The sequence below is a fragment of the Merops nubicus genome, unplaced genomic scaffold, assembly GCF_000691845.1.
Source record: "Merops nubicus isolate BGI_N331 unplaced genomic scaffold, ASM69184v1 scaffold875, whole genome shotgun sequence".
Classification (NCBI taxonomy): Eukaryota; Metazoa; Chordata; class Aves; order Coraciiformes; family Meropidae; genus Merops; species Merops nubicus.
In genome coordinates, this window is record NW_008610127.1 from 97,788 (window position 1) to 110,663 (window position 12,876).

General features: G+C 37.6%; 1 protein-coding gene across 1 annotated transcript in view; it reads right to left on the minus strand.

Moving 5' to 3' along the window:
* Nucleotides 1-7,048: 7,048 nt before the first annotated feature.
* The window catches only part of LOC103773417 (utrophin-like), a gene marked incomplete at its 5' end in the record, with an annotated part of 260,165 nt that continues 254,337 nt past the window's right edge, over nucleotides 7,049-12,876 (minus strand). The window contains 3 exon segments of the mRNA XM_008940784.1: nucleotides 7,049-7,569; nucleotides 9,179-9,201; nucleotides 11,597-11,683. Coding sequence (XP_008939032.1) covers nucleotides 7,561-7,569; nucleotides 9,179-9,201; nucleotides 11,597-11,683 — 119 coding nt within the window.

Here is a 12,876-nt window from a genome sequence, read left to right on the forward strand (position 1 = left end):
GTAAATAGTTACCAGAAGAATTTCTCTGCCAAATGCTACTAGGTTCCATATTAAGTGGGTTAATCTGGAAGTCATCAGTCTCATCTGTCAGATGATAGGTAGTGACTGCTGGGAGTCAGTGGGTGTGACTATTCCCTTTTATCTGGGGAAACTGGGATGCTCTCTCCAGCTTTGGACACCTGGTTCAGCCCCTTGCCACTGACTGGGTAGCACAAGATGCACTGTGAGAAACCAAATGAGAGTTCAAAACCAAAAATAATTCTCTTTCACTAAAGCTATCATTAATTTTCCTTCCTCAGCAAGTAAGCAGACATTTGGGGGAGTAAAAAATGCAAGCATAGGCAGCAGACAGATGGATACCATGGTATATCTTGTTTGTGTACAAAGTCTAGCTCATATTTCATAATAAAATCAACTGTTGTGTTGATGTTTTACTGGCATTTCAACTAGTTTCACTTTTCAGCCTGAAAGCATCATCTTTACAGGAACTGGGATTTAGGGGATGAAATAACATTCTTATTCTGCTCATGTTTCAGGGACTCAGGTTTTCCATTTGTTCACATCTGTATTTTATAGAAAATTGATAGGCACTTTAATTGCAGCCTGCTGAAAGCAAGTAGGTCAGAGCTACACTCTCTGTTCCAGAGGGGCTGCTGGGACTGGAGAGGCAGAAATACATCTGGAGAGTTTTTCTTCCTCTGTGCCTGTCTGTGTGTTGTAGCCTTTCATTAGACTCCTCATAACAGTTCACCAAAATACTTTCAGAGGTATTAAACAAAATCAGCCAAAGCATCTGTGTTTAAAAGGTCTCTCCCTACTCATCTCTCAATACTTCTCCTGGCAAAAGATTTTTTCCAGGGCAATGTGCAAGATAGTGCATTGGCTCAGAGTTATGCTGTCAAGGAAAAATTTCTTGGACTGCACCAATGACAATTTTCAAACATAGTTTGAGGAGCTGGTGAGGGGAGAGACCCTGCTGGACCCCCTATTCACAAAGAATGGGTAGAGGAAGTGAAGGCTGGCAGCTGCCCTTAGCTGCATTGACCACGAGATGGTGGAGCTCAGGGTTCCAAGAGAAAAGGAGCAAGGTAAGAAGCAGGATCGTATCCCTGGACTTCAGGAGAACAAACTTTGGCATGTTCAGGAACCAGAAAGAATACAGATATAGAGCCCAGTTCTGCACAGATAGAGTTAGGAAAGCCAAAGCCTAGTGTGAAGCATATGAAGGTGACAAAGACTTCAACAAGTACATCAGCAGCAAAAGGCAGGCTGGGAAAAACACTGGCCTGCTGCTGAAGAGGACCTGGTCATAAAGGACATGGGAAAACCCTGAAGTACTGAATCCCTTCTTCATCTCAGTCTTTACTAGTAAGACTGGCCTTCAGGAAGCTCAGGTCTCTGAGACCAGAAGGGAAGTCTGTACAGCAAGGGAGATGTAATCATCGTAGGTAGAGAAGGATCAGGTCAGAGTACACTTAAACTGGACACATGTAAGTCCATGGAATCTGATGGGATGTACCCATGAATGCTGTGGGAACTGGTGATGACATTGCAAGACCATTCTCAGTTATCTTTGAAACATCATGGGAATCAGAGGAAGGTCCTGAGAACTGGAATTAAGTAAATGCCACTGATCTTTGACAAAGAGGATGTGGGTAACCCTTAACTTACTTTTTTTTTTTTTCATTCAAATCAAAAATGTGGATTATCAGGGGCAGTTACTATTGTATTTTCTGTCCATTCTCTGATTCATTAATGTATAAAACTTCATCACACTTGGCAAATAGATACAGAGAAATGCAATTGCTGTGAACTGCTCATCATAAAACTAGTTCTTCAACATGTAAAATAGCATCTCTAAGTGAAGAAAAATGAATGGGTTTGCTACCTGTTTTTGCAGAGCCAGGATTCCACACCAAATATTCTGCCTTGTAGTCATAGGAGCTGTCTTCTGGACTTCATCTGGGTAGGGATTCAAAGAGGTTGCTGTGTTCAGTCAAATGGTTGCCTATATCTGTGTAAAATTCAAGTGAATTATCACAGTCTTTTGTATTTATGTGGCTTTTTTCCAAACTCCATTAAATCTAGCTTATGAGATGCACAAACTGTTGGTTAGGGATGCTGTCCCTTCCTCTAACTTCTGCTTGTTTTCCAAAGAACTTAAATCATAGTCTAAGAAGTATCAGCTACTGGCAGGGGCAAAAGGAATTCCATCATGTGCAGATGAAGTATTGCTACAATGTTGTTATGTGGCTGACTTTTTTTTTTTTTAATTTTTTTTTTATTAAGCAGGTCATAGCTGACCTGTTTTTTTATAGCTGATACCAATCCATAACCATTGTTTTATTCTCCTGTGGTTTGTTTAGTACCCAGATGGCACCTCTCCCTAGAAATTAGATTTGTAAGGTGCAGATGTGTTTATTTGAATTTGTTACCCTAGGCTTTCCTTCCATAGACAGGAAATAAGTATTTCTGAATTATAGCTTTTCCAAGGTAAATATTAGTTATTAGAGGGTGGAAAATTAGACTTTTTCAAAGTGCTTATCTGAATGTATAAAGAGAGTGACTAACAACAGCATGAATAGTTCACTTGTAAGTACTATGTTTCAGAGATGACAATGAGATTGGAGGGATAGCACCTATGTTTAGTTGTGCTGCTGTTCTGGTTTTGCTTCATTTTTGTTTTTCCTGTGTATCTACTTATCTTTAAGATTTGCACTCAGGAATTCTGTTCAGCTCTCCTGGTGTATCACTTTTAATAGGCATAGTAACACAGAGCAGTTTTCAATTTAAAAGATCCCTTTGTGTTGGCTGCAGGGCTGGGATGCCTGGGGAAATGAGCTGAATGGGCCCACTCCTGGCAGCTTCTGTGTTGGTGTCTCAGGCAGAGGTGCTTACAAAAGCAGTGGATGAAAACACTCCCTTCCTCTTCCACAGGCAGCTGCTGCACTTGCATGCAGCTGCTCTTTCCAATGCCTAAATGTGAGCTGCCAAGAGTATAATTTTGCTGGCACATCATGGAAATTTAAGTGACACTAAAGACAGAAGATAGGCTCCGAAAAACATGTTAGCCCAGGAAGAGTTCACCTTTGCTAAATGTATTTTGAGGAACATAATGTATAGCTGATGATTACTGAGAGCTTTTATTGCTTGTAAAACAGAAGAGATCTCTTCCTGCCTTTTTTTTTCCTCACCACACTAAAAGCTTGGTTGTTTGTTTTGGGTTTGTCTGTTTTCATACCCCACTGTTATTAATTTACACCTTGGCTGGCTTTGTAAGACTGATTTTGTTGCTGCTGTTGTGGGAACAGAATTTTCTCAGCCATATGGCACGACAACTTCATTTCTGCATGACAGTAGACAGAATCCATTACTCAGTCTTGCAGTGGTGTGAATGTTTACCTTCAGGAAGGTTTTTCTCAGGGCAACTCTGTACTAAAGGAGAGAGCAAAATATACACGTAATAAGCAAGTGCTCTTCAAAGGGCAATTTGTAATGTAAATGTTTAAAACAATATTTTGGTATTTTGCATAAATCCAAAGCTTGTCCACTACAGCAATACATTTATAATTTGGATGAATTCAGCTTTAATTTCTTGTTACTTTTCAACTGTAGAAATAAGAGAAGACATAACATCTGACCTAGGGCACAGGAATTGTCATGTGTATACTGACATTTTGTGTCTGGGTTCAGTATCTCTGACATAGTTAAATTATGAGACACTAGCCTCACTATCTCAGTTATTGAGATCTGAACACCTGAAGAGCCTTGTCTTCATCCAAAGAGAGAAATAATACCACTACCACCCAAGAAGAGTTGTTTCATTGTGGAAATTCCCTTGAAGATGAAGCCTCAGTAGTAGAGGAACTTCCTGCACTCTGATTTTAATTATGCATCAATCTTGCATCTTCTAAAAAAAAAAAAAAAAAAAAGAACTGATTTGATAGTAATGTTTCAGCTCAAGGGTGTTTTGTAATAAAAATGTAAACAAATAAGCTATATCAACTACCCCATCCATTCTGGGCTGTGCAGGAGGGTGTCCCTCTCAATTAGGGAGATAGGCATGTATTTTGGACTGAGAGCTCTTCGGTCCAGGAAGGTAATTCTTCTCCAGAGAAGTATCACATTTGCTTTATTCTGCCTGACAAAATAAGAGCATAAAAGGCTGGATAGTCCTCAAAGCAAACGGTTGTGCAGAGAACCGAGGGAGTGCTCACTACTGCATTGTTCACTGAGGACCAGGGGTTCCCCCTGAGAAGAGTCAGGACCTTCATGGCAAGGCACTGAAGCACGACTGTCAGCTGAGAGCACCCTCCTCGCAGGCGACAGTGCTACAGAGCTCTGGTCCAGTGTTACTTGCTGCCTTAGTGGCCAGAGTACAGAGTGTGTAAATTGCAGGATTGAGCACTTTGAGAAGAAATGGTTCTCAAAGTCAGGCTCTGGTTCGGGTCCATACCCCTCTTCTGCTGCCTTCAACTCTACAAACGTGTAATTAAAATGTTTACTTCTTTTAACAGACAGATGTTGGGGTTTAATAGATTCTTTAATCCATCAGCCTCCTCCTCTTTGACACATTTATTGTTCTAAATGCATAACTTAATTTGACTCATATTGCTATTTCCATAATTAAATTCCTTGTTAACTACTAAGTCACTTAAATGCCATGTGAAAAAACTGATTCCTATAACTTATTTGTTAAGCTTCCCTTCACAAACTGAAGGAAAATTTTATTACTTTGACATATTTTACATTTGTTAGAGTTTTAAAACCCCAATATTTTAATAAATACTAAACATGAAAACAGTGCCCACTACAAGGAAGCAGAATTGTTAGGGTTGTGGACGACTCTTTTTCTCCTTAAATACAGTAGTTCTAACACAGTCATTAGCACAATTTGCATTAGTTTAATGCAAATAACTAAAATCAGCAGAGAATAGGGCTAGAAAGTACCTCTGTCCTGACTGAGTACCTAATGCTGTGCTTCAGCTGAAGGCCACCAAAACTTGAAGATTAATATACAGTTCTAATATTGAACAGGGCTTCATGAATTATTGCTGTTTTGTAATATGTATATATAACAGTTTTTAAATAAAAGCAGTCCGCTGCTCGGTGATCAAATTTAATATCTGTCATGAAACTGAGAAGGATTCCAGACTAAATCACTAAAGATGGAAAACTGGAGAAAATAAGCACAGATTTATGGGGAGAAAACACTGCTTAATCTCATTTATATAAATGCAAACCACACTCCAAAAACGCTAGCACATAGAAATGGACTACCACAGCACCCCTGTGCTAAAATTAATCTCCAGAATGAAATCTTCAGCATTTAGCAATGAGAAGTGTCATCCTTGAAAACCACAAAACTTGAAAGAACTCCATACTTTTTCTTGTGTTACTGCAATATATTCCTTTTATTCATTATTGTCTCAGAGAAAGAATGTTACAACGTAGTGTTTGAAGCAGCATTTACTTGGCAGCAGAGGACAAAGGATGCATACAAACACAGGCGGAAAAACAACTTTATACATAACCTCATATTCAGAACAAAAATAAAAGCCACCAAATTCACTATTGAGACCTTTTTTTTTTACTTATGTAGAGGGGATATTTTTTATGGATCTTTTTGTCTAGAGAAAGATGTAGCTTGATAAAAGCACAGTAGTTTGCAGAGAACAGAATATAAAGCTATTTCCAATACTACTCATGAAGATAGGTCTGAGGTAGAAAGGTGGTCATGGCTTTCCTCTTCTGTAAAATGTGGAGTTTTTTATTCTCAAAATAACTACACTACTTTTTTTTTTTTTTTAATAGATGAAGCATTTATAGGAGCCAGCATCTTCTCTTCCCACCTTCACAATTTTGTTCCACTCACTCAGGAGTAATACTTAGCATTTATATAGAGCTTTTCAGACACTAAGCAAGTCCTACAAGACCTTTGGGAGGTAAGTACTATCATCCCCATTTTACAGATGGGAAAACAGAGGCAGAGTGGTTAAATAATTTGCCAAAGGGTTCAGAAAGAACTGGCACCAGAGCCAACCCTAGAACATGGTCAACGCTGTGCCCACATTTCTCCTTGAGCAACAGCAGTCCAGGAGTGAATACTGTGGGTGCAGGACAGTCTAGTTGGCAACACTTCACAAAAACACTAGATATTCCTGACCTGCTGACTTAACGTCCTCTAGTATTTTTTGGTAGTAATAGAGAATTCACAACTCTTCCAATACTTTGAGATTTTTTTTGTCTTCAGTAATAATTAAGAGCAACACAGTTTAGTTTCTCTCCACTACACATGAAATACATTGCATGCAGTTTTACCAATTAAAAGTATGTGCTGAAATTAAAGTAAGTGTTCATGCAGCATTGTAAACTCCGTGAAGGCATTAAAATCTCTTATGATAATTTAAAAACTAGAGATCAACTGATCAGTGACATAATTTTCCCGTAATTAGCCATAGTTAAGATACATAAATAAATGATTTCAAAGATAAAGATGAGTTGCAGGATTACGATGCCAAATGGTAACATCTAAGTGCATTGCAGATTTGAGGAAAACATTCCATTGTTAACAGTATTGGAAAGGGCTTTCTAATTGTCTCTTCATTTCCAAGAGGCGGACAAAAGAAGGGGATCTCACAAAAATGAGCTTTACTTCACAGACTGTAAATTCCAAAACTTGAAGCAAGTTTGGCACAGCAGGGAACAGCAAAGCTTTGTCTCCGAACAAAGTTGGAAAAGATTACACTAACTTAGACCGTGCTAAAAACAACTTAAGCTATCATCTAAGTCCTCTTTTTAGCTATCTCCTGATTCAAAGTAAAGTAAGGCTTAAAAAAAATAATCCTCCAAATGGAGTGTGTTGTCTGGAAATGAGTAAAAGAAAGTTGAAAATACCATTTTGGTGCAGGAGGATGATGATGATTATGACTTTAAATGATATTTTGCTTTGTTTAATGGAATTAAAGTACTGTAGTTTGCACCCAACGGCAATTTCTATTAACCAGTAACAATAATGCAGATTATGGGAACTTCAAATGCCAATCCTGAAGACAATTCAAGGGTATTCTGAAATCTCGGTGGTCCGATGTTTAGCATATAAATAATCAGTACAGAATACTAAATGTGTGAGAATATAACTAAGGGTATTTTACAATGTAAAAGCAAAGAGCTGAAAGGAATGTATAAATGTAACATTTTGCTCCAAACTCCTTATGCAGTTCTCTTTAGGATTATCAAAAGGAACGTATATAAAGCCCCTGCCCCTTTTCCCGCGGCTGTATATTTATACAAATCAGTGACAAATACTCCACTGCTCATTAATTTACAGTTGCATAGAAAGGGAAGAAGAAGAAGAAAAAAAAAGATATTATAAAGACAACATCCTCGTCTTTGGGTATTCAGTGTTTTACTATTTCAAGTAGAACACGCAGCCAGAGTGAACAGCATGTTCCAGGGTCCCATGCAGCCTTCTGATGAAGTGGAACTCGCAGTTGATGGTTTGTAGAAAAGGGCTGTGCTGCACGTCAGGAAGCACTCCTCAATGTCCAAATTAACACTTCACATTGCCTGTCATGATGAGAAAAATTCGTGTCAGTACCATGCTAACACACACAGAAAGCTCTAACTACTCTGGGCTCAGTTCAGTTAAGGACTCTGATGTAATTTTACAAAACCCCTGTATTTTAAAAATTTAGATGTATTGGCTGGAGACTCAGCAAATCACTGAGGCATGTAGTGAAGAGAAACCTAATTTTACTCTATCACAGTGTTCAAAATTCTTGTTGAGTAAGGCCCAGAAATTTAGTCTACAGAGCAGTAAATATGACTCCCCATAGAACTCAGAAAAATAAAGCTTAGGTAAGCTACTGTCCTATCTAAAGCCCAAGTGGTGAAACTGGAGAGTATACAGAGCCTGGATTTGGACTTGGCCCCTTCAAATGTGAAGCTTATTTCCAGGCATCTGTTTCAGGATTCTGTCAGGAACAGACAAATGTGCCTTCTTGAACAGTTCTGGAAGGGTAGATTTGCAGTGAAACCATTTGGGAATCATCTTGTATTTTAAAAAAATCAGATGCTTTTTCAGGAAGATTAGTATCATTCACTGATAACACTGAAAGCCCTCTCTGTTCCTGCTTAGAGGAAGCATTTCCGAAAAATATTCGTTTAATTCCCTAATTTAACTTATCAAGACCAAAACACAAAGTCCGAGTTAACTGAGCGCACAGCAGGATTCATCCCGTTCTCTTTAGATATTCCTGTTTGGGAGGACAATCCTCCTACCCCAGATATTGCAATCCAAGAAAGTGTTTGCACAGCAATATTCTGAATTTTCAGGTACTCATTTTGGAGAGGTGTGACCTTGCAAACTGTGGATTAGTGGACAAGGTGAATCAACTTAGGGAACTAAACAGACTCTTTCCACTAGCACTTAATTATTCTGAAGTCTCACAGAAATTTGTGGTAGTCTTAAAAAATTATTTAACAATGAAACTTCCAAAGAACTCTGCAATGACATAAGATGATGTCATTCCTTATTTGTCAATATGTGGGCTCCACTATCAAACTAAACATATAGTAAGTTTTTTCCCTGTTTCTGCTACTTATAACATAAATTAAACTAATAATAGTAGTTTGATTTTCAAGAAGAAGTATCTAAATACTGGATTGTTTTCCACATTTTTGTGAACTCTAAAAGTAGCCAAATTTCTGCTTTGTGTTTGTTAAGTGGTTGCCTACAGGGAGAAGGCAGCTCAATCTAATGCCTAAGATGCTGTGTGGCTCTTGACCTTGTACCCTGGTGTCCATAGCTCCTGGAACTGGAGCTATGGACACTAGGGCACAAGGACATAGGGATGTCTTTGCAAGAACCAGCTCTGATCTTGCAAGCTGATGCTGGCTTGAAACTAATTTTCCCTGACAGATTCAAGCTGATTCCATATGGTTAGCATCCCAGAACTGCACACCATTGTACCTCTGGTAATGCCTGAACCAGCAAGAGTTTCCTATTAACTGGGATATTCCAGAATCTAGCCTTCTGGTTACATCAGTCTAGCTTCCGAATACACCTCTAGGGAAAAATAGAGAAGAAAACCTGACCACTCTGCCTTAATGGATCTTTTCCACTTGCTTTACTTTGCTTCAAATAACTATGCAAGTTTCTAAACATGTCTCATACCTGTGGTCTGCCGGTGAAACTTGCTGCAAATAGAAAAAAAAGAAATTTAGACATGTACATGATTCTGCATCTTGCCAGTTTAAAATAAAGCCGTATCAGGAAAATGCATACGATAGAAGAATAAAAAGATCTTAAAAAAAAAAACCAAAAACATTTGACTAGAAGAGTGTCATAAAGGTCTATAAATAAATGTCTTCACAAATTTACTTCTCTTTGAACAAAATTACAGCATCATGAATATATATATTATATAAATTGTTCCTTTTTCATTACTTGTGACCAGGTAAACCTATGAGTGGTGCATTATAACAACATCTGTTCAAAATGTTCTGTTCTGGAACTCACTTGCCTATTTCTGAGGACCAACCTCATAAATAAGGAAGGAAAAGAGGCATTATATCCATAACCAAAGGATCCGGGGAGGAAAAAACCACCAAAACAAAAAAAACCAAAACAAACCAAAACAAACTTCCCACCATTAAGAGCAGTTCCTTACTATATGAATAATTGCTTCATATGAGGTATTTGGAGTAAGTAGAAATACTGATTTCAAGACGAATTATAACCCAAAACCCATAAAACCCAATACAGCAAATCAGAGGACTGGCTCTATTGTACAGTCAAGATGGGATAAAAATAATCTATGTAAGGCTCAGATGCTAATAACTCCTTAAAGAAAGCTGTGGCTGAGGTGTGAGAAGCTAGTAGTGATGAAGCTGTGAAAAAATAGCTTTTACTTTTTTTTTTTTTGGTTAATAAATGGACATGATATGTGGAACATGAAGGCTGCTCTAATAAAATTCAGTTTGGGTACAATTAAAAAAGGGTAAGGATATTACTTTTGAAGGTTAGGAATACAGTGCTGATCTTCAAACAGACTGCTTAGGGAGTCCATGGAGTTTGTGTCACTGGAATTTTTACAGAACAGGTTAGGCAGTTGTTATATGGAAAGACAGATCCATCTCAAACAGCCCCAGGAAAAGATAATGGCCTTGGTTTGTCATGGTCTTGCCTAACAAAACTCTCAGAGTTTAATGCACTCTGTTGGGAAGGCCTGACTAATAATTCTCATTTCAGGCTTCTAAAACTGTATATGAATCTTACATGCTTAAAAAATATATAGTCCTGGTAAATGTCCCAAATACAAGATGTTACAGAATGACTGAAGAAAAGCAAACTTAAGCTGGATCTAGTAATGTGGGCAAGCTGGTTTGTTTTCATTACTGCAGCAGCATGTCAATGACAAAGGGAAAAATCACATGAAATTTGGAGCTGTGACTTCTTTTAATCTTCAAAAGATTACCTCACTGAAAATCCTGAGGGACAGCTGAAACAAGACCTTTTTTTTTGCTAGATCCTAATTTGTTTTCTCAAAATGTGCAAAGTGCATTCTCTGTGATGCATTTTTCACAGCCAAGCAATATACATGCAAGAGATAAAAAGGGTATTTTAACAGGGTTCACTGAGTTTATGAAACAGAATAGAGTTCAGTCTCAATGTTTCTGCAAGAACTGAGCATAAACACCTCCCCTCTCACTTGTACCTTTTAAAACTGACCATCATTATTACCTATCATTTGAAAGAACTGTTGAAAGTTTAAGAATATATAAAAAGTTTTCACTACTGTTTTTCTAAGGCAAAAGAGCTGAAGATGTAGATATGTGTGTATGTATATAAAAAAAATAAATACACTGAATAACAAAGTTGTCACTTCATCCGTTCTGCTAAAACCAACAATCTGTATGAAACACTGCTGTGAACAGAGAGGAAGCTACTCACTCTTGTGTGTGTTGTGACACTCTGGAAGGAACAGGATCAGTGGGAATGTGTGTCAGCTGATAGAAGCCATGCATAGGAAACTAATTGGTTTTCCTTTTGATGTCTCTTTAATACACACTTAATAAAATATCAACTTTCAAGGCATTTAAGCAGGGAAAGGTGTTGTGTGCTGTGTTAACAGCTATTTCCTCTGGTCAATTAGTTTAATAATTTGTTCAATAATTGGTTCAGGCAGTCAGGATTGGGCTATGGTCCCTCCTGTTGCCTAAAGCCTTTTTTTTTTCAAGTTTTAACAGAAAAACAGCATTCAGAATTTCTGAACTCACTTAAGTTCTATGTGAGGTCTAGATTAGCAGCTAATAAGATTCTAGATGTGGGCACGGCTGAAAATCCCAAATGGAGATAGACTTTTCTTATAGTGAATCACTTCCACTTAAAACATGAGAATATTTGTTCATTTACCCTTACAAATAGTGTCTCCATTGAGGAACTTTGAAGAATAGAACTATGTAGCTTGCCTATCCTTACAAGAAATCTCATCAGAGAGACTTTATTCCTAGTCAAAACCACAAGAATTATTTTTTTCTTCAAAAGACTGCCTCAAACTCAAAACCCAGAGACGTATTTTGTTACACTTACAGCAACAAGCTGGAAATGTGTTGTTGATTTGCTCCATGACATCTGTTAGATCTGTGTTGGTATCATGAGGTGGAACTAACAAGTCATCTGCAGATATGACAACAAAAAAAGAGCAATGAATTTAGTAACAAGAGGAGGAATAAAAGAAAAAAGGAGAACAAAATTCTGAAAAGCATTCTCATCCAACCTTCCAGTTAAACACTCCGTGGTATTTCAAGAGCAACCACTACCTGAAGCATTTGCAACTTTATGTGCAGGAACTGTCATTGAAAATTGTCAGCTTTGGGAGAGGAGATGAAAGTTACATTATTGATTTGCAGCAGAACTCATTTCTCTGTTATTAAAGCTTAACTATTGCACCTAAGATTTAACTAGAAGAAACTGCCAAGAAGGACCAGTATATAAGAATTTACAGTTAAAATAAATAAAAGGTGTACAAGATGAGGGAATTATACTCAGCAGTTGTTCAATTAAAATTGTTCCACTTTTAGATGATTTGTAATGTAACTTTCAGAGTGAATACACCATTCTTTTGAAAAAGCCCCAGCATTTCTCTTTTAGATGGTCTTTATTCCATATGCACCAGTAATTTCACTAGTGTTAAAGTCCTCCTTGCCATTTTTTTTTTTAAAATGTCACTGAAAATCATTCAAGGGAATGGTTAGGGAATACAACTGGCTCTGTTCCTGGCAGTGTTATTAGACAGCATCTCTCATAAATCTACCAGTGCATTAAATCAGACTCGAAGAAGTTCCATTTTTCCTCCAGATAAATTAAAGTAAAAACACATGTCAATGCTGAATGTACTCCAGTATACAAGAGAACATTTTCTGCTTTCCACAGAAATAATTTCTTAATCTGTAACACAAAGGCTTGTAGACAAAAATCAACGAGGAAATTACATTTAAGATGATTTGATAAAAATATTTTATGTTTCCCCCTAATTTTTAGCATTCAATGGTCTATAGTTATATGTGCTAATTTCCAGTGGAATTAATGAGTTCTAATACTGGTGAATTTAAAATAATTTTCCAAGAGAGAAAACCCTCATGTGCAGAGGCTGTACATTTAAATACTAAATAATTCCTAAAGACGTGAAGTCTTTGAGGGGTGGGTTCATCAAGATACCACGATAAGCAGAGGATACACAAGAAATTTTAAAGCAGCCATCAGGAAGCTTTGATTATGTGTTTTGTACATTTGTTCCTGTATCTGAGAGATTACTCTGGTGTACACATACACCAAATGTCCATGTTCTACATGCATGCACCCATGCATGA